Consider the following 26,494-nt stretch of genomic DNA (forward strand, 5'->3'; position numbering starts at 1 on the left):
ATCAATTCACTACTTCGTATGCATTTTGATTTCTCCCAGTCAGGGAAGCCCTCCACGAAGCCCTTACTGCACATATCCCATTGGTGTGATCACCGATGGAAGAAGACAACTCTCCTCTGGGTTGTCAAGTTATAAATCATGCAGAAATTCAACCCAAAATTTAGATGATTTTCCTCTTTAAAATCCTTTAGCTAGTAGTTCCATTCAATTAACAGCATGGGTAAATCAATGAAAAATAGCTTAAAAATAAAAGAAACATCCCGTATCATTCCATAGGTTGCAATTGCAAGCAAATGCAGTTATTTTAAAAGATCCTGTTACCTTCATCTATTCCATAGCTTTCTGTATTGCAATTAAGAGAGAGAAAAATTGAAGACCTTGCTTAGAAATAGCTAATAGCAATTAAGTTAACAACAATAAACATGGAGAGTACATGTCAATAATATTCACTTTATTAAATACTTTACCCATGAATACGAGTAAAAAAAAACAAAAACAAACAAACAAAAAACCCAGGACCAGACACAAGGAAAAACTACCCCCCTCCAGTTAACTCAGTGTGATAAAAACAACACTCCCAAGTTCTAGTTCATGAACTCATTTTTGTGGGGGTCTGGGTGAAAGTAGCCATTTGGGCATTTACTAGTCAACTCTGAATAATAAATATATAAATAAAAAATTGGATTCTCTACAGGAATGTGCAAATAGCAAATGCTAAACAAAAATTAACGTTTTCCCGAATTGCTGCTGCAAGTCAAAACAGAAGTTCACAGAAGTGTGGCTTCCGCCCGCCTGTTCCACATCTCTCTCCAGTAACAGGGCTGAGAGGGCCCAGGGCCACCCGGGACTGCGCATGCCTCCGCAGGCCGGCCGTTTCCTCAGTATTTTGGTAACAGCTCTTCAATGTACATAGTAAATCTTTTAAAATATTTACACAACAGGGTAAAGCACCCAAACATGCTACAAATATGCACAGCTCTACTGAAATCAGGATGTCAACTCGAGTTATGTAGGCCATAACGGGGCCTCAGTAAGAGGGAGAGTCCAGTTTTGAAATGGGATTGCTTCTCCAAGGGCATCTCCAATTCTAGCTCTGGGACTACAGACTCCAGGCAGACCCGGGCTTCCAGATCCTCCTCAGGCAGCAGGTAGCTCAGCAGAGAGCGGGATGCTGCTGTGCCCAGGCTGCGGGGGGTCAGCTTCCCGCACCTCCCACTGGCTGCAGCGCTGAATCAGAGCAGCTCTTTGTAGCTGGTTGGTCAAGGGCAGTAAAGAACAACATTTTGCCATAGCTGGTGTGGCTCAGTGGATAGAGCGCTGGCCTGTGGACTGCAGGGTCCTGGGTTCAATTCCGGTCAAGGGCACATGCCTGGGTTGTGGGCGAGATTCCCAGTAGGGGATGTGCAGGAGGCGGCTGATCAATGATTCTCTCTCATCACTGATGTTTCTCTCTTTCTCCCTTCCTCTCTGAAATCAATAAAAATTTATTTTAAAAAAAAAAAAAAAGAAAAAACAACAATTCCAAGAGGAAATGCAAGTCGCTGTACAGACATATTTAAAAATTAAATACAGATATTTTAAACTTTAAATAACACTCTAGAGAGGAAATACTCTAATCAATAAAATCACATTATCACAGAGCCCGAAAGCAAAATGACAAAAAGCCTGTAACTAAACGAACTTGCATTTGAGTTTCAGGCACATCAAGTGTGGAATTCTGGGGGCTGGGAGTGTTGTGTCACAGGGAGGCACTGAGCTCGGCGGAGAAGGACAGTGAGTGTCTGAGTGCTGGGTGAGCCTGTGGCATGAGCGCCGAGCAGGCGGGCCGCTTACTTGAGGGCATGGTGTAGGTGTCCTCTTCATCGATGATCTCGGCGTAGTCGTCTGTTTCTGCAGGGAGGGAGACAGGTCAGCGGAGGTTACACACCCGGCCTCCGGGCCTGTGGGACCATGTGAGGAGGCAATGGCCTGCCTGGACCCCACTGTGCTGTCGTGTTCTTAACACAGTCACTCAGCTGCTGCCCTGAGTCATTTTGGAGGTGACAGCGACATCATGCCCCACTATGTCAGAAGGCAGACTGTTTCTCAGCAAACAGCAGAGCTGGCACAGAACGCCCTTGGGAAACAGAAAGACATGAGACAACCACGCAGAGCTCCCGCAGCCCGGCAGCACTGGAAAACCGCGCCCTGGCCTCCGTCTCCACGCGGACGGAGCTCACACACATCCTGCTGATATTTGGCTCTGTTGGCTAATGAGTTTGTCGACCACCGATTTAGGCCAACAGCTTTACTTTCTTTGTGTGAGATAGCTTAACAAAAGATACTCTGGAATGCAATGTGGGGCCAGAAGGGAGAAACAGGAGCTAACCATTTTGAAATAAACAACTTTTTAAAATGGGGACTTGTAAAGCTTCAGGCATTGTGATTGGAAAGGCTTGGTATCACAGTATGTGAGAAAATAACGGTGATACAAAGACACATAGTAGGAAGAGAACAGCAGCTCAGACACTGAGAGGAGTGCCAGGTTCTCATCTGAAGCGGGAGACATGGGAGCCCCTCCTGGCGTAGGACACGCAGCGGAAGAGCCCGACGCCCCGGCGTCCGGGAGGGCGGCAGTGGCGGTAAGCCCCTCACAGTTGGGGGGGGGGGGAGGTTTGCACAGGCTCCCGACTTCTCCAGCGCCCACAGGCTGCAGACAAGGTGGGCCTGTCACCAGCCCCTCTGCTCGCCGGCAGGACACGGTGGCCCTCTCCCCTCATGTTGGCTTGAGCACCTGCCATTCTCACAGCCTGGTCCTCGGCCCGCAGGGAGTGATGAGCCATCTGTCCCACAGGGGACAACTGCTCAGTGACTAGGTTCCCAGCTACTCAGGGGGGCTGACCCACTTCACAGCTTCCACCCACCTGCTCTTCCCTGCCCACCAGCCAGTGACCCAGCCAGGGTCAGGCACTTCCTCTAAGAGGCCACATGCTGTTCACACTGCCTCTGCTGGTCATGCTCACCCAGGTGGCTCACACCCATGGGTAAGAGCACAGCCACTACGTGGCTGAGCCACATGACTGTTCCAATAAAACCGGCTATGGACACTGGCGTCTGAAGTTCATATGGTTTCCATGCGACTAATACTGTTCTACTTCTGTCTCCCTCCCCCGTTAGAACACGCAGTGACCACTCTGAGCTCCGGGGCAATGTGAAAACAGCAGGCGGCCGTGTGTGGCCCGTGGACCTGGGTTTGTGGACCCCTGGCTGGACTACGAGGCAGAAGGCATAGGTCAGTCTGTCTGAACTGGGGAGAACAGCACTGGCCCTGCCTACCTCACAGCATCAGAATTCAGATGCGGGAGCACGCGTGAGGATGCTTTCACGACCAACTTGTGCTTCCGCAGCAACTGCACAGCCGCGGGGAGACGGGGAGACCAAGCAGAGGAGAGGAGCTGAGGACAGCCCGGGCAGAGGGGGCACAGCGGCTGCAGCTGGGACCTGGCACTCCTCTCCTGGTGGCCTCGGTCATCCGTGGCCACACTTGCAGGACAGAATCGCCCGCACAGGAACTATCCCGAGCGGAAGCCGCTCCCCGGCCTCCCCGGAGCACCTGGAAGGCGCTCGCTCCGGCTGCAGGGCCAGGACGCACTGCTCCAGCCCCGCTGACCTGGGAGCTTCCCCGAAGGGGACGAAGATGAGAGTGGCCGGGACAGCAGCCGCTCACCGCCAGAGGAGAAGTGCCCTCGCCCAGTGTCCTGGCGCACTCTGCCTCCTCCACACGCGGGCACGGGTGGGCAAAGGAGACCCTGCCGGGCAGGAGACTTCCGGGTGCCTGGCGCTCTCCTCAGCGGCTTGGGAAACAGCAGTCACACAGCCAACACCTCCCTAAGGGCCAGTGTGTGTGCCTGGCTAGTCCTTCCTCCTTCCTCTCTGCCCCCTCCCACACGGAGCACGGCTCAGATCCTGCACTTGGGGGCACTGTGCTCTCAAGGGGGACGAGTCTTGCCGAACGATACGTATGGACCACTTTTCTACAACTTGGGTTTGAATAACAAACGCTGAGAAATACACCATGACTATGCACTACAAGTCAATGTGCTGGGAGACGTGGTGAAGAAATGGAGTTCTTTCCACATCGATACCCTAAGCAACTCCCATGAGATGTGCGCTCACACCAGCATCCGCACACGTGCTGTCACACAACCACCTCCTGCCTTCCCCTGTCCTGAGCTACATGACATCAGCAAACAGCCATCTCACATTAGTAACATGAATGTAAAAAACATTACCGTCCCCACTAACTTCATCTGCAGATCCAGGTGGCATGCAAAGAAAGGGGGAGTGGGAGGAGGGAGGAGAGGAAGGAGAGAGAGGGAAAACACTATTAAAATGACAAGTAAATCAAAGTGTAAGGAAAACAAAAAAATTACCCTCCCCCCCAGGTCTACTTCAGAAGACACAGGAAAGACGTGGCCGTGTGTCTGCTTGACGTAAGGCACTGCTGTCAGCATGTTACACAGTTGCACTGCGGTGCAGTAGGGTTCAAGTCGGTCTCTACCTCTACCTCACCGGACAAAGTTAATTGGCTTGCCTCTCACAATTAAGTGTTAAAATGGCTCCAGTCCCCGAAGGGAAGGGGGACCCTCTGGTAGGATGAAAGCGAGTGTCATTGGTGTGTGTGCTCAGGGGAAGCAGGGCAGCCCGGCGGCTCTTCGGGTGAGCCCCCGCATGCGGCCGGTGGGGTGGGTTCGGGGCCAGTGTCCACTGGATCCGCCAGTGCTGGGAGAAGCTCCTGCTCCCTCGCTGGAGTCTGCCCTCCTGGACCCTCTCCATGGGGCCTGGCAGCCTCTGCTGCCCGGCATCCCTCCACAGCGGCCCAAAGCCCGGAAGCATCTCGGCGCATGGCCACGCCCTGCATCCAGCCGCATGCTCCGTCAGGAAACCCCGGTGCAAACACAGCAGCTTCAGTCCTGCGCTCCCACCCCCACCCCCACCCCACCGGGAACCGGAAGCTCCTTCTCGCCCTGCCATGCAGCACACATCAGCAAACAGGCAAAAACAGTCTGCTATGGACAGAGCTGCCCGGAGACCTTTACACAAACACTCGCCCATGTGGCGCTGGGCGGGCGGCACACAGGCAGGCACCCTGTGAGGATGTGCTCTGCCGAGACCATCTACACGATCTGGTAGATGCCGCCTGCGGCTGCGGCTGGGAAGGGCCTGTGCAAACAGGGGTGCAGTACCCGTGGGAGGCTCGTGGGAACAGAAGAGCAAGGGGAGAAAGCGCCTAGGTTTCTTAGCCTTATGCTGGCAGGGACTCACTCCTTTATAAAGAGGCGGGAGAGAGAGAAAAACAGAAACATTATTTCAATACAAAAGAAACATTTTTAAGACATAGCTATAAAATAAACACAAAATTGCAATACTTTGACTACTGACACATAATTTCTTACTATGATTAACTTGGGCTTGGAAAAAAATTAATATTTTAACATGCAATTTCCTCTTTTAGCAAAGATTAGCACTAGTACAGAAACTTCCAGCAAGACACAGGAGAATCTCAGGAACCTGCAGTCAGCCAAGTGAAGGCACAGACACCTTTACAAACAACAAAACCGAAACAAAACAAAACAGGATGAACAGTGAAGACCAACACGTGATTCCAGATTCTCGCGAACACCTACCATTCAATCACAAAGAAAACGGTGCAGGAACTGGCCCATCAGATCCTGGTCTGTGAAAGAGCTTTGTGGGCAATGTCCCCTAAATCACCAGAAAGACAGACTCACAGACCGCTTGTGTACACTGGCGATGAGGATGTTTGGATACACAGGTTGCCAAGCTCTCTACCCACCAGCATCATTTACGCATCCACTCCCCTATTCACACACTCACAGCTCATCTGAAAGTTAGCTATCTCTAGAGGAGGCACCTGCTGGATCAACAAGACACATCCCAGCCTCCAGGAGCTCACAGCACAGTGAGAAACAGAGAAGCATTTGCAGTAGAGCAGGCAGTAGCAGGCATGTCACAGGGAATTCAAACAAGGGACACACAGCACAGCCTTTTCAGATGGAGCAGTGACATGTGACAGAAGAGGCATGAAAACGTAACCGCAAACACACAGGTACCCATCAAGAAAGATGCGGGGGAGTGGGGACAGCCTGCCGTGGAGGGCGGGGGCGTGCTGGAGTGGGTCAATGGGGGAGGAGGGGAGAAGGGGAATATATGTAATAATGGTTTCAACAATAAAGAATTATTTTAAAAAAGAAAAAGAAAAAAAGAAAAGATGAGGACGTCAGGTGTGGTTCCAGGAAGAGCCCATGTCAGGGTCCAGCAGCGGGGGATGCCGAGGCCAGTCGACGCGGTGAGTGAGTCCTCTGACCTTCAGTCACATAAGTGACCAGGTCTCTCAGTCCCACTCCTTTCCTGACAGGATGGTTCAGTGCTAACCACATTAATTTGATCTCAGCCCCGAGTTCTGAAAAAAAAACAGTCCTTCTGGCAAATCCTCCAGCCTGGGTGGTCACGGTCCTGCCCTCAGCATGTTAAAACCCATCAACTCCGCAGGAGGCTCAGGAAGAGGAGCCCCTGAACAACCTCACCTGGGGAGGGAGGCAACTTCTTTTAGAACCTGGTGGGTGGAGGGAAAGAACCATCCCTCAGTGTGGGGAGCAGCTGATGAGGGGAAGATGTCCTCAGACATAGCCAGCTACACAACCAACCCTCATGGAAGACAGGCGTGGATGGCGGTCCATTAGGACATGCTCACAGGAGCTTTAGAACAGATGCAGCGTACACACAACTCCATCAATTGCCCTGGATGTTGCAGAAAGACAGCCAGGGGGCATGTGCATCACCCAGGATGCAGTTTTGTAAAAAAAGCCAAACCACTAACCCCGACTCTGATCACACTTTTCTGGATCCTAACGGCCAGCTCAGAGGAAAGGCAGGAATGCAGGGGCCAGCATGACCGCACAGAGATGGAGCAGCCAGACCGGAGTGGGAAAACAGCACACCATGCCCTCAGCAAGCAACCTGCCATCAGAGAAGGAAAGGCCAGACCTGACTGCCGGCTGGCGGGCAGAGGCAGCAGTGGGAGCAGCGCTTGCTCTGACCCCACCAGCAGACTGCACGTGACCGGCAGAGGTCAGGGCAGAGGGGGCTGTGCACCCACGGGAGAGGTGGTGTTAAGGAATTGCTGTGTGTTTTCTTGCAGCAGATATTTTTTAAAGGAGTCCTTAAGTTTTAGAAACATTTGTAGATGAAATTCGCCTTTGGTGCTTTAAGCCAGCTGCGGGCGTACCTGTTTCAGCGGCTGCACGGTGTGAGTGCGGAGGAGCGGACCAGTGCCACCCTCTCTGAGGATAAAATTCCCCAGGAAAAGTTTTAAAAATGACACACTCAAAAGCTTGACAATACCCACACATTCGGATGGTTTCTTGCCTGTAAGGTATCAAATATATTTTTGTCTTGACACATGCGGGCTGATTTGAATAAATTCCACAATCATATGCAGCCACAGCATGTTACACACCGGGGGGAGAGGGGAGAAACCTTGAGTTCAAATTCTAAAATTTGCATTAAAACATTTCCAGACTTACTTTCAAGTTTATCTCTTCCAAGAAAATAAATAATGGGGCCTTTTGATATTAGCAATACGTTTTGCAAGATAACACTTGGGCTTCTCATATTTTATTAATGCATTCTTAAAGGTTATTAAAGTTTATTGAAGCCCTGTCCTGATCCACGCCCCACCCCCACCCCCGCTGTGACCACATTTACAGACCCTGTATCACAAGCATGGGCCTCTGGGTCCTAAGTTCTACCTGTGCTCTGTCATATGCACCAGTCTCATGAAAAAACAAAAACCACCACCCACTTGGTAATTAGGCTGAAAACCTACTCTAGGCCCAGAATAATGTGCCCAAAGAAGCACACTGGTCTACATTAGACTTTCTGTAGTCTCACTCACTTTTATAGAGAAACCTGGTGTTAATGTCAAAGGCCAACTCTCCACACACTGAGCACCAACTGCAGCTGTTGCTCAGGCCTAGTAACTGTCTTCCCTTGGTAATGAAGTGAGTGAGGGCCTGCCAGCGTCTCTGAATGTCAGAGATGGCTCTATTTCCCAACCAGATGGCTCTGTTTCCTCCAAGGCCCTTGCCTCAAACCTCCTAGAAAGCGGCCAGAACCAATCACAGGGAGCGGCTCCCAGGGATCATCGGAATGGCTCCGACTGTCCCTGCCTTTCTCCTTTCCTGCTGTCTGCACGCATTCCTCTAAGTGCCAGCACAGACTCATCTAAAAACATCTGTCACTTACTGGCCACCTGCAGCCGGCAGGCCTGGACACCGCCCACCAGCACAGCTCCGCTCAGGCACAGCACCCTCCGCTGCACCCTGCGGGAAGTGCTCAGTGCCTTCTGAGGGGGTGCTCGAACGTACACAACGTACCGCTAGGGTGTCTGCTCAGCGTGTCCATACCGCACATACTCCTGAGAGGGGTCTAGGGGTGTGTGTGCACAGTAAGAGAGAGCGATGATATGTGCATGCTGGGAAACAGAAAGAAGCCAGTCATCAACCAGGCAGAAGCACAAAACTGAACTTTAGGAATTTGGACTCAGGACAAATTACACTAACAGGAGGTAGGTTTCTCCTAAGTCAGACTGTCAGATATTAGAGCTGCTAGGAAGCTGTTGCATATGTTAGAAATGTGACATATACCTAAGAACAGATCACATGTGTGCAGATACATGTGTAGACCTGTGTGTGTACATATATAATGTGTATTGTAAGGGAGCAAACTTGGGTCCATCCAAGATGCTGTTTCTCCTCTCCCACCCCCACCCCACTTCCCATTTTCACATTTTCAATGGGGAAAAGGACACATGCATTTTGAAAACACACCAAGGCAAGTACACCACACTCATCATGCCAACAAATAGTTAAGATAGTGCTTAGCCATTACCTTAACTATGGTTCTAAAAGCAATATTCAAACACCATTTTACGTTAATTGTGAAAGACAAAAACCATCTAAAAATGTTTCACATATTCTGAACTTTCAGAAACAATGATATACAAAGCATGTTCTGTTGAAGTCTGCTGAACTAAATTATAATGGCAATTCAAAAAATGTTCACAGTAGGTATGACTAACATGACAGTAAAACTGAAGAATAACTTGGAATTCCATATAATCGTGAGTAATCTGCAATTAGACATGTACATCTCATCTATAAAATTACTACGAGCCATGCTCACACCTGTTTGCCGAAGGTGAAGGGATGGCGCGGGTGGCAGAATGTCTTACTCACAGCTGCTCCGAAGGAGCGGCCGTAATAGGAGGGAACCTGCCACCTCCTACCGCATTGCAGAGCGGAGCCTGCGCAGCTGGCCACAGGCTTCCGGGCCGAGCCCCTTACCTGACACGGAGACTGCATGTGTCCGCACGCCCTGCTTCTCACTGTTGGCCAGCCTGCGAGAGAGAGGGGACGCTGTGAGTATGTGCTTGGACCAGCGGCATCACGCTTTCAAACCACACTGGGCAGCGGGGGACCAGGCCGGTTCCCGAGGAGACTCACATCTCAGAGGACGGACTTTGGACCAAACTGGATTCTACTACCCAAACCCTAACTCACCAAGCTGCCCTAAACTCTCAAAGGTCAGAAGTGACGGTGGCACTGAAGGCTCTCTGAGCTGGAGCTGGGTGTGCTCTCTAGAACAGTCTGAAACCCCGCTCAGGACGGCCCCCGCGCCCAGAGCACAGGCACGAGCAGGTGGCAGCGAGCAGACGCCGCCACCCACAGGCTGGAAAAGGTGAGCTCACGTATCTGGCTACTGGTGGCAGGAGATGGCGCCACGTTAGTGGTTTATATATCTATCCACATAAAACAAAATGCTGGCCGAAGGTCTTAGTGACATTTACAAAAATGAAAGTAGAGCTCAGTTAAAAGTGTTTGAAAAACACAGAATAAAGGAACCCTATATCTTTAGAAGTCAGTCACTTCGATCTTTTTACAAAAGAAGCTTTTCCCCGACATGCAGGCTTTGGCTATGGAAGTCCTGAGTACAACTCTGCCCGGTATACGGAACAGCAACTAGGAAAAGCTGACACTTAACCAGCACATCGGTTCTGAGACCCAGAAACAGTCCCTATGAAACTGTGAACCTGGGTGAGGAATGCTTTCAGCACAAAGCCATGGAGTTGAGCTCCATTTATGAAATTCTCTACCTTTTCCCGTTCCCTGCTGCTCAGACCTGGGACCCCTTCCCCAGGGTCTGCTGTCTATTGTTGAAAGTCACCTTCTTACACTTCCTGTTCGATGCCAACAACAGGGACTGCTGCTCTGACTTCAGCTTTGCTTTATTTATTCAGGTTCTCTAGTATCTGACTGTTTCTAACCTGGCACCTTCTCCACTCACATTTACGTCTACACTTACGCTTCCTGTGTGCTAATCCTCAGTCATCCTTAAAGACTGTCCACAACTGAAGATACTCTGAGCATTAGTTCCTGGCCTGATATGGGACATTAATATTTATTAAACATCATTGAGTTTGTGAAGCACCCTGTCTAAAAGCTAAGAGAAAGCCCCGCCCGCATCCCTCCATTCACCCACACACTTACTGTGCCCACTGTGTGCCAGACACCGCCCAGGGCTAGGACACAACATGACCCTGGCCTTCACCCAAGTCATGGGGGTGTGGACGAACAAAGCGGTGGTGTGCAAAGTGTAAGGGCTACGTGAAGTCGGGTATGTTACGGGAAAGCACACAGGCTGCTTCTGGACAGGGCTCCTGGGAGGTTCCCAGAGGCAGGGAGGCGGGTGAGACCTGAGAGGTGACAGGTCTGGCTGCAACAAGGAGCTGGAGGAAGCGCATCCGCAAAGGTTCCTAAAGGAGCAGCGGTGACTGACCTTTTACCCGGCCCCAGGCTCGCCACTCTGCCTGTCCCTGAGCTCCCTACTGATCGGACTGCAGCTTCTCGTCACACCCTCACACCTCACTGACCACAACGGCCTCCATTTCCACCTACAAACGCTTGCAGGCCCATTCAGAGGTGTGTGCCTGGCTGCCAGGCCGGTAAGGGAGCAGTGGTTTCCAGTCTCTAGCCAGGGGGTCACACGTGCACAGGGCAGCACTTACTTTGGTATCGATGGCAAAGCCCGTTCACCTTCTGGGGAGAAAAGGAAAGACAATGGTGAGGTTCCCTCTATTCCTTTCGGAAGAGCATGCGTGGAAATCAGGGCTGTATCTCAGCAACAGCCCTTTAAAGGAAGTTCAAGTGTGACAGTGACCAAACGATGCAAGGTGTCTTCCCAGGAGGCTCTCCAAGACCAGGTGCCTTACGGTCCCAGGGAACACTCATAACAAAGGCCTGGGCTTCCCACAGTTTTACTTTTTGATAAATGAGCTTATTATCAGCAACAAAGGTTCCAAATGATTCCTGTGCTACACACACGTGCACACACACTGCTCCTCTCACCCCTGGTCCAAGGCTCTCTGTTCTCCTCGTGGTTTTCATATTTTAACATATTTTTATTGATTTCAGAGAACAAGGAGGAGGGAAAGAGAGATAGAAGCATCAATGATGAGAATCATTGATTGGCTGCCTCTTGCACCCCCTACTGGGAATCAAGCCCACAACCTGGGCATGTGCCTTTGACCAGAATTGAACCCGGGACCCTTCAGTCTGCAGGCCAACACTCTTTCCACTAAACCAAATCGGCTAGGGCAGTGGTCGGCAAACTGCAGCTTGAGAGCCACGTGCGGCTCTTTGGCCTCTTCAGTGTGGCTCTTCCACAAAATACCTCAGCCTGGGCGAGTCTATTTTGAAGAAGTGGTGTTAGAAGTTTAAAAAATTTGGCTCTCAAAAGAAATTTCAATCATTGTGCTGTTGATATTTGGCTCTGTGGACTGATGAGTTTGCTGACCACTGGGCTAGGGCTCCTCACACTTTTCTAGACGCTCCACGATAAACCCAGCCTGCTCACGTGGGCACACCCACCCAGCCCTTGCGGACTCTCCTCTGGAGCCACCCTGCCACCTGGTGCGTGCGAGGGATCCTGTGTCCCCTGCCACACAGCTGGCTGCCCTGCGGGGACGGACTGTGGAGCCACCTACCAGGCTCTAAAGCCGGTGCTACGTGTCTCTCCCAGATGAGCCATCTCAAAGTCAGGGTTCCCAGAGGGCGTCCCGATCACATGGAGCCATGGCAGCCAGGGGAAACAAGAACTGACACGGCACACGTGTGCACTGGCGCAGTCCCAGGCCTACACCATATGGGAGCGCTGACCCTCCCAAGCCCACAGAAGACGGGCCACACTTGGGCTCAGAGGAGGTGCCACAGAGGCGGCACCACAGAGGGCAGCAGAGGCTCGGACTGGAGCCACAGGCGACCCACTTCCAAAGCCGCGTTTCCCGCTGCTCTCCCCAAGCGACAGTCCTGCTGGGAAAGCTGTCTTTGACGTTCAGAGGCCCAAGCCTCTGACACATCCCTTCCTACTGCTTTGCACAACCCACACTCCATCTCTGAAGCAATACAACCCCCTGCCAGGGTCATCATTCGTCCTAATCGCTGCTTTTACCTCAGGATTTATTTACATGAGTTAGAAGAGAAATTAAAAACAAAAAAACCCCAGAACATTATCCCAAAAGCTTATTTAAAATACTAAGGTCACCGAGAGAACACAACCCACCAGCTTCCTTTAAGCTATCACACCCAGGCGAGGGCGGAGCTGGGCCGCTTCCCTAGGAAACCACAATGCAGGCTGAGGCTGAGTCACTCGTCTGCATCCACGTTCAGAGTCATCGAAAAGGGCTCCAGGCTGCGGCGTACCTCGTCTCACAACTCGGCAGGAACGCGCAAACCGACACAGACACTCACCTCTCTGGGGTCGGATGATGAAGGACTGGGCGGCTCCGTTCACCAGCCGGCAGTACCCATCGATCAGGTCGGCCATGTTCTCGGCAATGGTCAGGGACGGCGCTGTCACCGTCAGAGGCTAAGGGGAACAGACCGAGAGAGAGCCGCTATTGTTCTCCCCGCGACCAGAGGGACAGCTGCGCCTGACATCAGACCTCTAGATGCCGTGAAGGCAGGAGAGTGGGAGTGAGACAGGCTTGTCATCAGGTTTGAGGGAAAAAGGAAATGTGATATTTAAGACGCTATTCCTAGACTGAGACAGAAGGCAAACCCAGACGAAAACGGAAGCATCACTCACACGGAGACTCGCTTTCTAGAATACAAGGAGGTGAAAGTATTTCCCCTCGGGAGGGAGCATGCAGATGACCAGGAAGCTGAGGTGGAGCTTACTGTAGAAACTACACCAACGTGGAGTACATTTTTGTCAACCATCCTTCGTAGCTTTTCCAAATGAAAGGAAATGAGTAAAATATCATTATCCTTAAGCAGGTACAGCTGTGTTTTGCCTAAGAGCGTAGACATCCTTCTTTCCAACAGAAAACATGCATTTGATAACATTCCTAACAACCTGCCACTGAGTGCCATCCAGGCGACAATCAAAGCTGTACTTGACTTTCAAAAACAGGCTTGTGCTCCTTCACATAGTATTGGCAATCCCCTTGTAGAGAACAACTTGCCTGCCTGCATCACCCCTAGTTACTTGGGGAAAAGCAAAGAGAAATTTGCAGGAAGTTTCCATCTGCGACAAGGTTCCACTGTTATCGTCTGGTTGCGCGCTAAGAATCAATGCGTTTCCAGAGCCTCAAACGCCCACAGGCCGAGGCTGAGGACAGGTGGAGGCGCTGCAGGGGAGCACGCCGGGAGGCTGCCCGGGGCCTGGCGTGCACCGTGCACCATGCACCGCAGGGGGGTGGGGAGCGCCTAACACGCTTCCATACACAGTGTGTGCCCGCGCTGGCCAGACTCAGCACGTGGGTGCTCCCGGCCACCTTCAGAAAGGCTCCCTTCGGCAGCACTGGCCAGGGCTCACTCCCGCTGATGGAGAACCCAGGCTCTGGGGCCAGACACCGGGGTCTGAGAAACAACAGTTTACAGAATACATGTGTTTTATACAATTTTATACAATTTTAAAGTTGATTGCCTTGGTAATTCGCATTAATCTTCAATCATCTTCACAACGATGCTCTCAATTGATTTTTAAACCTCTGTGTCCTGTTCTACTCTTGGGACATTTAATCACGATTATTTGTAATGTAGCAGTGCTGAGGACCGATGGACACCACACCCTAAAAACACCATGGCTTCTAAAATACCCCCCCCACCCCACTTCCATCTCCCCGCGACACAGTGAGCCTCTGTACCTCGGGTGCGCCCGCGATCTTGAGCTGGAGCATCCCTTTCCTGTCCTTGTCTTCGCTGTTGGAATACTGAATGGTCTGCACTTGAGTGAAGTCGGCCAGATGTGTGGGCTTTGGGAAGAAAAGGCACACACTGTGGACCGACCACAGATCCAAGACGACTCTGTGCACCCCAGGAGGCTCTCAGTCCCACCGTCCCACTCTCCTGAGGACGCCCTCCCCTGACTCTGGGTGTCTGGGGGGGAAGGGACGGGCCCAGCAGCACCAGGGGCTCCTCTTCCTGAGCAGTGGTGGAGCCGCGGAACCGTCTGCTCACTGCAGGGCCTGGGACGTGCCTGCTCTCTGTGCTCCTGATGGCCAAGGAGGGGCAGTGCCCCGGATGCTGGCCCCGAGCCACGCAGGTACCAGGCAAGGAGACAAAGAGGCGAAGGAAGCAGAAGGGAGTCCTTGACTTGGCTCCTCGCACCCGGGGAGTGAGGGGGAGATGGAGGCGTGAGAAATGCCTGGTTGGAGCAGGGAGGGGCTGGGCCCACCCACTCCCAGCACATCCCGAGCCTGCAAGAGTCCCCGAGACCTCCAGTTCCAGGGCGGAGCCCAAGGACCTGCCGTGCAGACAGGCCCAGGGCCTGCGCTCAGTTTCCCAGCGGAATTAACTTCTTAAGAGGCTAAGGATGCCTCTCCGGGTGGCCCTCAGCGTTTCACCAAAGGGACTCCTCTGCGTGCAGTCCATTCCTACACCGCTATCGAAAGCCACCAGCCTGGCTAAGGCCTCTGGCTCTTAGCACATCACAAGCTTCTCCTGCCAAGTGCGCCCCAAAGCGTGGGTTACACCCCTGGGCGGAGCTGGAATTCTGGATCACTAAGGACTCAGACTCAGCTTCCCCCCCAGCAAAGCGTCTTTACAGCTTTGCTTTCAGGCACAGGAGACTTCAGAGATGCCCCTGGGTATCCTCCACGCCCCCCAGCCCTGGCATCTGGGCAGCACAGCCCCCAGGCACCCCTCCTCTGGGCCCAGGGGACCGGCACCCGTGGGGTTCCTGCCACCGCCCCGGCCCTTTCACAGCTCCCTCGCTGGCTTCTCCCTCGCTCAGTCCACAAGTGTTCAAGTGCCACAGACCCAGCGAACCCCACTCCTTAGCTCAGCCCTCGGCCTGCAGCCAGCCACTCCCTACGTCACACCTGATTTTCAGGCAGGAACCCCTGTGCAGCAGTGGCTGGGATGCCCCGGAGCAGACTTACATTGCAGCCCTTGTCTGTGAGGTAGCTGATGCCTTCCTCGGGGCCAATCGCCAGCTCCACCGAAATAATCCAGCTTGACTTTTGAAGGTGAGATGGGTGAAGGCAGAGGTACCGGAAGGAAAAGAGCTATTTTAGATCCAGAGCCCGGGGCACGTTAAAGGGCCAATGGGAGGCTGGCTTAGCCAGCCACCATCTGTCCAACCCAATGACATGAAGTATTTATAACCTCATCGATCCAGGAAGGAACAGCCACGGCCGCACTTACCCCGAGCGCGCACTTGAAGCACTCCTTGTCGAATCTGTACACGGGCGAGAGGATCTCGAAGAACTTCAGGATGCTCTCCTCGCGGTTGAGGTTGGCAAACTGTCTGAATGTCTGCTGGATCAGCTTCCGTAGTGTTTTGGCCTGCACGACATAATCACAAAACTCCTCAGAGTCCAGAGTGAGTCAAGAGCCCGGCAACACCAGCTGACTTCGAGGAAGTGGTCTTCCGTGCCACTCAATGCCCCTATGTCACAGCTTTGCAATGTCATACTCGAGCTGTTTCTTTTTAAATAGCTATAATAAAATACAAACACACAGAAACACCATCTTCACCACTTCCCAGTGTACAGTTCGGTGGCTCCGAGCTCCATCTTAGACAGAAATGTGTAAGGTAATGTTGGCTCATTAGAACATGTAAAGAGTGAGCATTGAAAACCGCCCCTGCCCGTGACGGGGACCTGGCACAGGTGAGGAGCAGCGGTGCTCACATGCCCATTGCTGGGGGCCAGTCAGGGCAGCCTTTCTGAAGGACTTGGCATCTCCCATCAGAGCCTTAGAAATGCCCACTCCTGACCCAGCCTGGGAAATCAGGGCATGCCTGCTGAGGACGCTCACAGCACGGCAGGCGTCTGTAGGAACGCAGGCTGCTGGGTCTGCCCCCCCAGCTCTCTCCCCGGCCTAGGAACGGCTGTGTGATGGTGACAGTCGTTAAATCCCACCATGCATTCCATGGAGAAATCTGAGAAAACTATGCACACACAGGTGCTCTGCACACACAGGAACTGGAGAGCAATTCCTCAAACCAGCAGACAGCAGAGCCCCCGGCCTCCCTCAGCCCAGCTGAGTGGACACCTTCCGTGGCCCTGGTCCGGCCCTGGGCACTGCACTACCCTGTGCCCACGCGTCACTGTCTGTTCACTGGGGACACTGTGCACTCCTCCCTTTGACCGTCAGGTGCTCACTTACTGAGTCTCCTGTCCACTCAGCTGTGACAGCTTCTGACACTCTTGAAGAGTAAGGATCAGAAAGCTGTACCTACAACATCACAACTCACACTGAGGGAGGAAACCGCGTATCACAGGGGGTGTGAGTAAGTGGCCATCTGACTGTGGTTCAGAACTCTTAATTACCTTGACAGAATCCAGTAAACTCCGAGGGAAAAACCGCTTCAAACCAACATCTTTCCTGAAATAGAAAAAGATTTGTAACAGTCAACACCAAGTCAACCAACAGAGCGACATACTGCTAGAGCCCAGGAGCGTGACCTATTTATCTCTGCACATGCGACCCAGCAAGGAAGGACAACATTCCAGCTCACCGGCAAGGCCCCGAGAGGGCAGGAATCATCTAGAAAAGCGATTGCCAACCGGTGGTCTGCGAGATCCGAATGGTTGGCGACCGCTGATCTACACAGACGCACAAGACATCAATGCAATGTGGTTTAAGTAGAAAGCCTTCTGTTCTTTTAACACTTACTGGAAACCCATTTTAAATATTGCCTCTTTGAATGGCAATGCACAGATAAATTGCTCTTCTTCCAATATCCATGCTGTATTTGCAGATGGGCCTGGTTAGGTTAAAAAAAAGGGAACATACTATGGGAGTTTTAAAAATTAAACTGTGAGTTAATCCTAAAGGCGGGTTCTTTTTTAAACTGATTTTTTTTTTAATTTTAATATATTTTTATTGATTTTTCTTACAGAGAGGAAGGGAGAGAGATAGAGAGCTAGAAACGTCGATGAGAGAGAACCATCGACCAGCTGCCTCTTGCACATCCCCAACCGGGGTTGTGCCCACAACCAATGTACATGCCCTTGACCGGAATCAAACCTGGGACCTTTCAGTCTGCAGACCGACACTCTACCGCTGAGCCAAACCGGTTTCGGCTAAACTGAACTTTCTGACTAAGGGACACCATGACTCAGTCAAGGTTCACCACCTCGGGCTGACCCAGGAAACAAGAGACTGAGGGATTTGCCTGAGGCCAAAGCTGCGAGTGTGACAAGCTGGAACCGCTAACTTTCTTTAGGTCAGCTACAAATCAATCACAGTGCCAAGGGCCTCCAGCACTCTAGCCAAGAAAGTGGATGGGCAAGGGACTTTCTTTTTTCCTCTGAGGACCAAGTGCCCAGGGCTTTTGGCCACTAGGTGGCAGTCATGTGCTGGCAAGATGAGCTAAAGCCTGGACGCGGCAAGGAATGGCAGGAGATGGGGGAATGTGCAAAAGGATCAGGGAGAAAAGTGAAATACAGGTCTCTGTTCAGGATTACATAAGCAAACAAATAAACTGGACATAAGATATTTTAAAAACACATGGAAGTCAGCAGCATCATACAGAAATCACGCCAGGGCATGTGGCTGATCCTACACCCAAAGCCTACCCCTCGCCTCTACAACCTGACCACTCTTTACTGGGATTCACTCCATCTTGCTTGGCTCTATAACATACTTTCCCAGGGTTCATCTATCTGTTCATTCACGAAGCCCCTGGTTGCCGTTTACTTCTCTAAGTTCTCATCTTTCCAAATCTGCAGCACCGATGTGACTCCAGGCTGAAAATTTAATTTCTAGATAATGCTTTTCCCATTCTCTAAAGCTGGATCTGATGATTTTTAGAATAAAAATACTAAGAGTGCCAAAACCGGTTTGGCTCAGTGGATAGAGCCTGCGGACTGAAGGGTCCCAGGTTCGATTCTGGTCAAGGGCATGTACCTTCGTTTCGGGCACATCCCCAGTGGGCAGTGTGCAGGAGGCAGCTGAACGGTGTTTCTCTCTCATCAATGTTTCTGGCTTTCTATCCCTCTCTCTTCCTCTCTGTAAAAACTCAATAAAATATATATATATATATATATATATATATATATATATATATATATATGTATGTATACACACACACACACACACACACACACACACACACACACACATATATATATATATATATATATATATATATATATATATATATATATATATATATATAAAGAGTAACCCAACTGTCTCCTCAGAGCAAGATGTTCTATCCGAAACAAAGTGACGGTTTCTGAGCCTTCACAAAAGCTGGTGTCCCCTCCTGGATTAGCCTGCTACCCGATCAGTAGCCCCTCAACTGCCCACACTCCTTCTCCAAAACTTGGGGTAGACAACCATCTCAGATATCAAATCCTGCCCCCCACCCCAACACCCTCTAGAAACTTCTATATTAATTCCTAGTATTTTTAAAATAATATTTACTTTCAAGTAAAGATAAACTAATAAAAACTACAATTTGAAGAATGAGCTAGTTCTGAATATTTGCTTCTAGAAGGCTCGTTTCCAACGTGTGATACTTACTCTAATACTTCATAGTTAGACTTCTTCTCTAGTGCATTGCCCCGCATCTCCCAGTACGATCGCCTAAAATCAGAAAGACATGAAGTTTTATACACGTATGTTGTTCAATGATAAAAAACTGTAGGTTGCAGGGACTTAACTACCTGTGGCTCAGCCACAAACATTCTGATAAACTCGAATACAGAACGAATCTGATTTGCAGCATGTCCCCACATCCTAATGAAGCACAATGGAGTAACTACTGCTTTTTTTTTTTTTTTTAATTTTTACTATTTTTTTAAAATGTTTTTATTAATTTTTTAGAGAGAAAAAGGGACAGGAAGAGCATGAGCACAAGAGAAAAACATTGACTGGTTTCCTCCCACACGCACGCATCCTGACTGGAGGCTGAACTCGCAATCTGGGTATGTGCCCTGACTGGGAACCGAACCAGTGACCTTTCAGTGCACAGGACAACACTCAACAACTGAGCCACCCGGCCAGGGCAACCCAGACTATTTCTACTGAACAGCCTCTTTCCCCTTTAAGGGGAAGCAGGTCTGACTCTCTGGAAAAAAGGCGCAGATTCCAGCTGTAAGGGACCAGCCACGTCCCCTACTTCTGAACGTCACCTTCCCTCAAGGGCCCGCACACAGTCAGAGCCACACCCGCTCTGGTGGTGCCCACACCACAGGGCAACCGCATCAGACATGCAAATTGTCGCTACATTTTATTTGATATTTTATTGATAATCTTTATGAGGAGAAAAAATCTGAGTAATTTCCCAAAATAACAAAAACCACTGATGAATGAAAACATCAATGTACAGTGAGCCTTACCGTATTTCTAGACAACCCAACTTCAAAGCGATGTCCTGGTCTACTTGGTCAGCAATCTCTAACATGTAATCACTCTTCACCTGCAGGTGAAAGGAATGGGAAACAATGCTGCTTTAAAAAAAATACATTTTAGACTTATTCACTCAATAGATGTTTACCTTTACACACTGTGCACATACTGTGTCAATAATGATGCTCGATGCTGGAGATGAAGATGAATAGGAAAAATATAACCGGAGTCTCTCCTCCTAGGAAGAGCTGATGTAACCTATGAGCGCTCACACAGGACTGCAGTGAGAACCAACAAGCTTCGTCAGAACCACAGTAACCCCGAGCCGCTCGGCACCCTCCCCACTGTCAGCAGGGAGAGCCAGAGGGGAGACCTCCATTCCCACAAACTCGCGGTGGACCTATTTCCTAACTCAAACTTCAGCATTTTTGGACCTTAGCGCAAGACCAGGAACATCTACATATTTCAAAATCCAGTGAACTCTGCAACTGTCGAGCTTCCGCCTACCCACCACCTGTGATCCATCTGCAAAATAATAAAACATGCTCACCATCTCACGTGAAGAGAAGAAGCTAACAGAATTTCACAAATGCCTTCCCACAACGAGTACACGCGACTGGCAGAGCACCTCTCAGCAGGAGGACGTGCCAGGTGAAGCAGGCAATACGCCTCCTTACAGTGGCCATGACGGGCTCAGCACCTGCATGGATGCTGATGCTGGAAGCACCGTGGCAACCTCAGTGAAGGGAAATGCTCTCCCCTCCAAACAGAGCTCCTCTCTCCCCAGGAGCACACCACCCGCCCCACAGCACAGTATCAATTCCCGTCAAGGAAAACCCATCACCACAGACTGTCTTCAAGACACTATTTTCACTATTTTCAGGTGGGAAAATGTAATCATTTGCTTTATTTCATTCATCAAAACCAAATTCATGTGTTATATTTGAGTTTTTCATCTGACTGTGCAATAGAATGCAGCAAAGGGTGCAATATAAAACCCATTCACATCTCTAACAGGACGTTTCTGGTTTTGTTAATCCTCACCTGAGGGCATTTTCCCATTGATTTTTTAGAGACTAGAAGAGAGGAAAAGACTGGAAACATCGATGTGAGACAAACACATCAATTGGTTGGCCCTGCACCACCCCAACCAGGGCCTGGCCAGGGAAGAGCCTGCAACCAAGGAACATGCCCTTGACCAGTATTAAACCTGGGGCCCTTTAGTCCACAGGCCAACACTTTATCCACTGAGCCACACTAGCTAGGGTTCTAACAGAAAGTATTACCCCTAAATTACTCCATACTTTATTCCATATGTCAGCTCAATGCTTCGGCCCCATGGAAGAGTTTGCGTTTCACTTTGCTCTCTTCTGAACTCTGTCAGCTGGCAAATTCCTCACAGCCCCAGAAGCCAGAAGTAAGACTGGACAACAGAACAGTGTGCCCGCACCAGGCACGCCCCCCGGCAAGGTCAGCTTCTACACCCAGTTAAGTCATGGTGTTCCATTCAATGTTGCGAGCCATGGGACAGACATACTCATTTAAATCTTAAAATATCTGTAGACAAAACAATGACAGCTTCATGTCAGACCAGGCATCCTACGAGCTAACCATTTCAGATGTGTGTGTGCGTGTGTGTGTGTGTGTGTGTGTATGACTATTTTTATTGATTTCAGAGAGGAAGAGAGAGGGAGAGAGAAACAGAAACCTCAATGCTGATCAGCTGCCTCCTGCTCGCCCCACGCTGGGGATGGAGCCTGCAACCTGGGCGTGTGCTCTGACTAGGAATGGAACCATGACCTCCTGGTTCATAGGTTGATACTCAACCACTGAGACATGCCAGCCGGGCAATACGAATACTTCTGGACTAAACAGTGCCGTAGCCCTTCAACCAATGGCCACCACTACTTGCAAAAGGTTACCAACCAAATATTCACACTTTTAACAAACACAAGTTCAGAGAGATAAAGAGGAATAAAATACTATATGGCAAAGGGAAAACTATTTCAGGGTAATAGTTTTTTGGTTTTATAATGAACCATTAGCTTTAGTGTCAAAACTTACTTTTATAGACTCCTGCTCTACAGTGAGTAAGTTATAACAAGGTTCTAGTTATTTTTAGAGTGTGCTGATTAATCTCTCTCAGAAATCCTAAAATGGGTCAAAAACACCGAGTGACTCATTCACCGTCTCACACGGGGTCCCATTTGGGACATCTTTAAGAGAAACTGCGCCCACAGAATGATGTCCAGTAAGTCAGCCACCCACACCCACCACTCCACCCACAGGTTTCCTCAGACACCACCCCGAGCGTGGGGCACAGGGACATGGAGCACAGATAGCTTTCAGAATCGACACCAGCAGTAAGGGAGGGTACTGTACGTTCTCTCCGCTTCTCTGGAAATGGTGGTAGAGAGAATCTAAACCTAGTTCCTTCCTATCTAACCTGATAAAAGAAAGAATGAACAAGAGTTAACCCTCAGGGGTGTTCACCGTTCCCCCTATAGACCCTCAAGATTCCCAGATGTGAAGTTCAACAAAACGACGGCACAACAAACACAAGGAAACACGCCACTGCCCCAGAGTCCATGCACACCCCCTCACCCAGCATGCCCACGGGACCCGGATGCTGTCATTTTGAGACACTGCCTCTCAATAAAATGATGAAGAAATAAAAGTGCACTTAGTGGCAAAACTGTAGTTCAAATGTCTCTGATATTCATTAGACATTTTGAGGGGCACAGTTCACTAATGCCAACAAGTAACACTTATTCGGTCATAAAATTGTGTTGCTCATTTATGCCACATGTATTTACTGCCTAACTCATACCGTGAGGTGTAAAGAGCAAGCTCCTCTTGATATAAAAAAGTCAATCCTGGAGGATCCAAGATGGCTGCTCGGGTATACACCTAGCCGCAGCAGCTCACAACAATTTCAAAGGAATACAACTAAAATGTAGAGTGGACATTGCCCAGAGCTACAGGTAGTCGACTGACTGAAAACTCTACAATAGGAAGGAGGGAGAAAACCAGAAGGAAAATCAGAGGAGCTGAAAAAAAGCCTAAGGTACGGAGACATGCTGCGCGCTCGCACGCACGCGCGCGCGGAGAGGTCGCAGCCGGAGAGGAGGAGAGGGCTGGGTGCTGCCTGGCGTTCCCTAGCAGGAAGGAAATAGAACCCCCAGCCTGGGCTGAACCCCCGAACCGGCAGCGCTGAGCCCCAAGTTATGTGCCAGACCCTGGGGACCCAGGCTCCGGCAGGGGGAGACAATCCCGGGGGACGGCGAAATGCGGGGCCCCCGGAGTCGCGCGCACATGGCGCGCAGAGGACTGAATGTTGACTCTGATGCTGGATTACCCTAGCCGGAAGAAACAAAGCCTCCGGCGGCAGCTCTGAGCCTCAGTCCAGACCTCCCCGAACTCCAGGTCTGGGCCAGTCCCAGGCTCGGGCAGGGGGAGACGGGGCTGTGAGGTGGAGTCCTGGGAGCGCGGCGAAAGGCCGAGCCCCCGGAGTCGCGCACACTGTGCGCAGAGGACAGTCTGTTGACTCTGATCCTGGACTCCCCTAGTGGGAGGGAGAAAGAAAGCTCCAGACTGGAGGAACGCGACGAGGAGCAGGAGCCCCTGCCGGACACCGGCCAGCTGGGCGCCAGCAAGGAGCCGGGCGACAGGGCCCCCAATGGGGGGGGTGCCCCTGAGCCTTCGACTGCTGAGCGCTGGCAACGGAGCCAAGGACGGGGGCTGCTTCCTGGGCGGCGCCGACCCCGGCAACAGGCTGGAGCAGCGCCGGAGCCCGCGGAGAACAAAGGGGTGCCACAGGCCAACCTGCTGAGCTCCCAGGACAAGGAGGAAGAAACCAAAGAAGTTCTCAATGTGAAGAAATCAAGTGAGAGCAAATGATAGTAAAATTACTTAAGAAAGAATACAAAGAAGATCTTAAAAAATCAAAGACTAAGTCAGAACTCAACGCACCAGCCAACATTGCAACATAAATGCGTTTTGTTGTTTTTTTAAAAAAAAGAAAAAGAAAAGAAGAGAAAAAAGGGACAGAATGTTGGAACAGCGGCGACCAGGCCTAGAGTGGCCAGGCACAAGGCAGTGGCAGCTGGGCCCGGAGCAGCAGTGGCCAGGCCCCAGAACAGCAGCAGCCAGAACAAGAGCATCAACGGCCAGCACTGGAGCAGCCAGACCTGGGGCAGTGGCAGCCAGGCCTGAGGCAGAGGCGGCCAAGCCCAGGGTGGCCAGTCCAGGAACACCCAGACACGGAGTGGCTGGGCCCGGAGAAGCCCGGCCCAGAGCAGCCGGGTTGGGAGCAGCCAGGCCCAGAACAGCAGTAGACAACCACGAAGAATCCAGGCTGGGAGCGGCCAGGCTCGGAGCAGCCGGGTCGGGTGCGGCCAGGCCCGGAGCAGCGGCGGCCAGGCTGGGAGCGGCCAGGCCCAGAGCAGCTGGGTCTGGTGTGGCCAGGCCTGGAGCAGCGGCTGCCAGGCTAGGAGCGGCCAGGCCCGGAGCAGCAGCTGCCAGGCTGGGAGCAGCCAGGTCCGGAGCAGCCGGGTCTGGTGTGGCCAGGCCCGGAGCAGCGGCTGCCAGGCTGGGAGCGGCCAGGCCCGGAGCAGCGGCTGCCAGGCTGGGAGCGGCCAGGCCCGGAGCAGCCGGGTCTGGTGCGGCCAGGCCCGGAGCAGCGGCTGCCAGGCTGGGAGCGGCCAGGCCCGGAGCAGCCGGGTCTGGTGCGGCCAGGCCCGGAGCAGCGGCTGCCAGGCTGGGAGCGGCCAGGCCCGGAGCAGCCGGGTCTGGTGCGGCCAGGCCCGGAGCAGCGGCTGCCAGGCTGGGAGCGGCCAGGCCCGGAGCAGCAGCTGCCAGGCTGGGAGCGGCCAGGCCCGGAGCAGCCGGGTCTGGTGCGGCCAGGCCCGGAGCAGCGGCTGCCAGGCTGGGAGCGGCCAGGCCCGGAGCAGCCGGGTCTGGTGCGGCCAGGCCCGGAGCAGCGGCTGCCAGGCTGGGAGCGGCCAGGCCCGGAGCAGCCGGGTCTGGTGCGGCCAGGCCCGGAGCAGCGGCTGCCAGGCTGGGAGCGGCCAGGCCCGGAGCAGCGGCTGCCAGGCTGGGAGCGGCCAGGCCCGGAGCAGCCGGGTCTGGTGCGGCCAGGCCCGGAGCAGTGGCTGCCAGGCTGGGAGCGGCCAGGCCCGGAGCAGCAGCTGCCAGGCTGGGAGCGGCCAGGCCCGGAGCAGCCGGGTCTGGTGCGGCCAGGCCCGGAGCAGTGGCTGCCAGGCTGGGAGTGGCCAGGCCTGGAGAAGCGGCTGCCAGGCTGGGAGCGGCCAGGCCCGGAGCAGCCGGGTCTGGTGCGGCCAGGCCCGGAGCAGCGGCGGCCAGGCTGGGAGCGGCCAGGCCCGGAGCAGCCGGGTCTGGTGCGGCCAGGCCCGGAGCAGCGGCGGCCAGGCTGGGAGCGGCCAGGCCCGGAGCAGCCGGGTCTGGTGCGGCCAGGCCCGGAGCAGCGGCTGCCAGGCTGGGAGCGGCCAGGCCCAGAGCAGCCGGGTCTGGTGCGGCCAGGCCCGGAGCAGCGGCTGCCAGGCTGGGAGCGGCCAGGCCCGGAGCAGCCGGGTCTGGTGCGGCCAGGCCAGGAGCAGCGGCTGCCAGGCTGGGAGCGGCCAGGCCCGGAACAGCCGGGTCTGGTGCGGCCAGGCCAGGAGCAGCGGCTGCCAGGCTGGGAGCGGCCAGGCCCGGAGCAGCCGGGTCTGGTGCGGCCAGGCCAGGAGCAATGGCTGCCAGGCTGGGAGCAGCCAGGCCCGGAGCAGCGGCTGTCAGGCTGGGAGCGGCCAGGCCCGGAGCGGCCGGGACCGGAGCAACTGATCCCAGAGCAGCCGGGTCGGGTGCGGCCAGGCCTGTAGCAGCAACAGCCAAGTCCAGAGCAACTAGGTCGGGAGCGGCAGTGACCAGACCCGGAGCAGCTGGTTGTGGAACGAACCAGAACAACAGAGGCCAGGCCCGGAGCAGCCAGGCCCGAAACAGCTCGCTCCTCGCCTGTACCTGCCCACGGCTGCCTCTCAGACATGGCTGGAAACTTTTGCGGGAACTTGAGGGTCTGCTGAATCAAGTGATGAAGGCTTAGATCTGGATGTGTTGAGTTAGTATAGCGCTGGGGTGTTGATCTGTAAGTGCCTTGGGTGGGGCCTGGATGAGGCTGGTTGACCTATTTGGAAATGTCTTTTGTGTGAAGTGTATCATTGGGCATGTGGAGGTATTATTGATATGAGATAATGCTAAGTAACAGATTTACTATCTGAAAAGGGATTTACTATCGGGGAAAGGGAGGGAGGAAGAGACTGAACATAGACTGTGCACCTATGGAGGAGGACAATGGGGGATGGGGAGGGGGCGGAGGGTGGGGTGGGAACCTGGTGGAGGGGGGAAGAAATGAGGAACGTTTGTAATAATATGAACAATAAAGATTGATTTGAAAAAAATAAATAAATAAATAAATAAATAAAAATGGGCAAAAATAAATAAATAAAATAAATAAAATAAAATAAAATAAAATAAAATAGTAATGCTGAGGCCTTAAAAAGAAAAAA

At 52.4% G+C, this 26,494-nt stretch overlaps 1 protein-coding gene and 1 long non-coding RNA gene across 21 annotated transcripts in view; one reads left to right on the forward strand and one right to left on the reverse strand.

The window, feature by feature from the left end:
* The window catches only part of LOC311612048, a 107,919-nt gene extending 84,867 nt beyond the window's left edge, over positions 1 to 23,052 (forward strand). Inside the window, exon 4 of the long non-coding RNA XR_014793202.1 lies at positions 23,042 to 23,052. This is a non-coding gene — a long non-coding RNA (uncharacterized lncRNA). The remainder of the gene's footprint in view (positions 1 to 23,041) is intronic.
* The window catches only part of PTK2 (protein tyrosine kinase 2), a gene marked incomplete at its 3' end in the record, with an annotated part of 100,853 nt that overhangs the window by 37,997 nt on the left and 36,362 nt on the right, over positions 1 to 26,494 (reverse strand). For 9 of the 20 annotated variants that reach the window (XM_084864663.1, XM_084864662.1, XM_084864664.1 and 6 more), the window contains 13 exons: positions 19,922 to 20,001; positions 19,104 to 19,166; positions 16,901 to 16,955; positions 15,771 to 15,911; positions 15,506 to 15,583; positions 14,270 to 14,377; positions 12,870 to 12,987; positions 11,129 to 11,159; positions 9,408 to 9,460; positions 5,226 to 5,306; positions 4,272 to 4,289; positions 1,834 to 1,890; positions 322 to 342 (listed from right to left, as the gene is read on the reverse strand). In XM_084864663.1, the coding sequence (XP_084720789.1) occupies positions 322 to 342; positions 1,834 to 1,890; positions 4,272 to 4,289; positions 5,226 to 5,306; positions 9,408 to 9,460; positions 11,129 to 11,159; positions 12,870 to 12,987; positions 14,270 to 14,377; positions 15,506 to 15,583; positions 15,771 to 15,911; positions 16,901 to 16,955; positions 19,104 to 19,166; positions 19,922 to 20,001 (904 nt within the window). The remainder of the gene's footprint in view (positions 1 to 321; positions 343 to 1,833; positions 1,891 to 4,271; positions 4,290 to 5,225; positions 5,307 to 9,407; positions 9,461 to 11,128; positions 11,160 to 12,869; positions 12,988 to 14,269; positions 14,378 to 15,505; positions 15,584 to 15,770; positions 15,912 to 16,900; positions 16,956 to 19,103; positions 19,167 to 19,921; positions 20,002 to 26,494) is intronic. The other 11 variants (XM_084864661.1, XM_084864644.1, XM_084864654.1 and 8 more) reach the window with 5 other exon arrangements.

Source organism: Pipistrellus hanaki (assembly GCF_964339955.1).
Source record: "Pipistrellus hanaki genome assembly, chromosome: 17".
Lineage (NCBI taxonomy): Eukaryota > Metazoa > Chordata > Mammalia > Chiroptera > Vespertilionidae > Pipistrellus > Pipistrellus hanaki.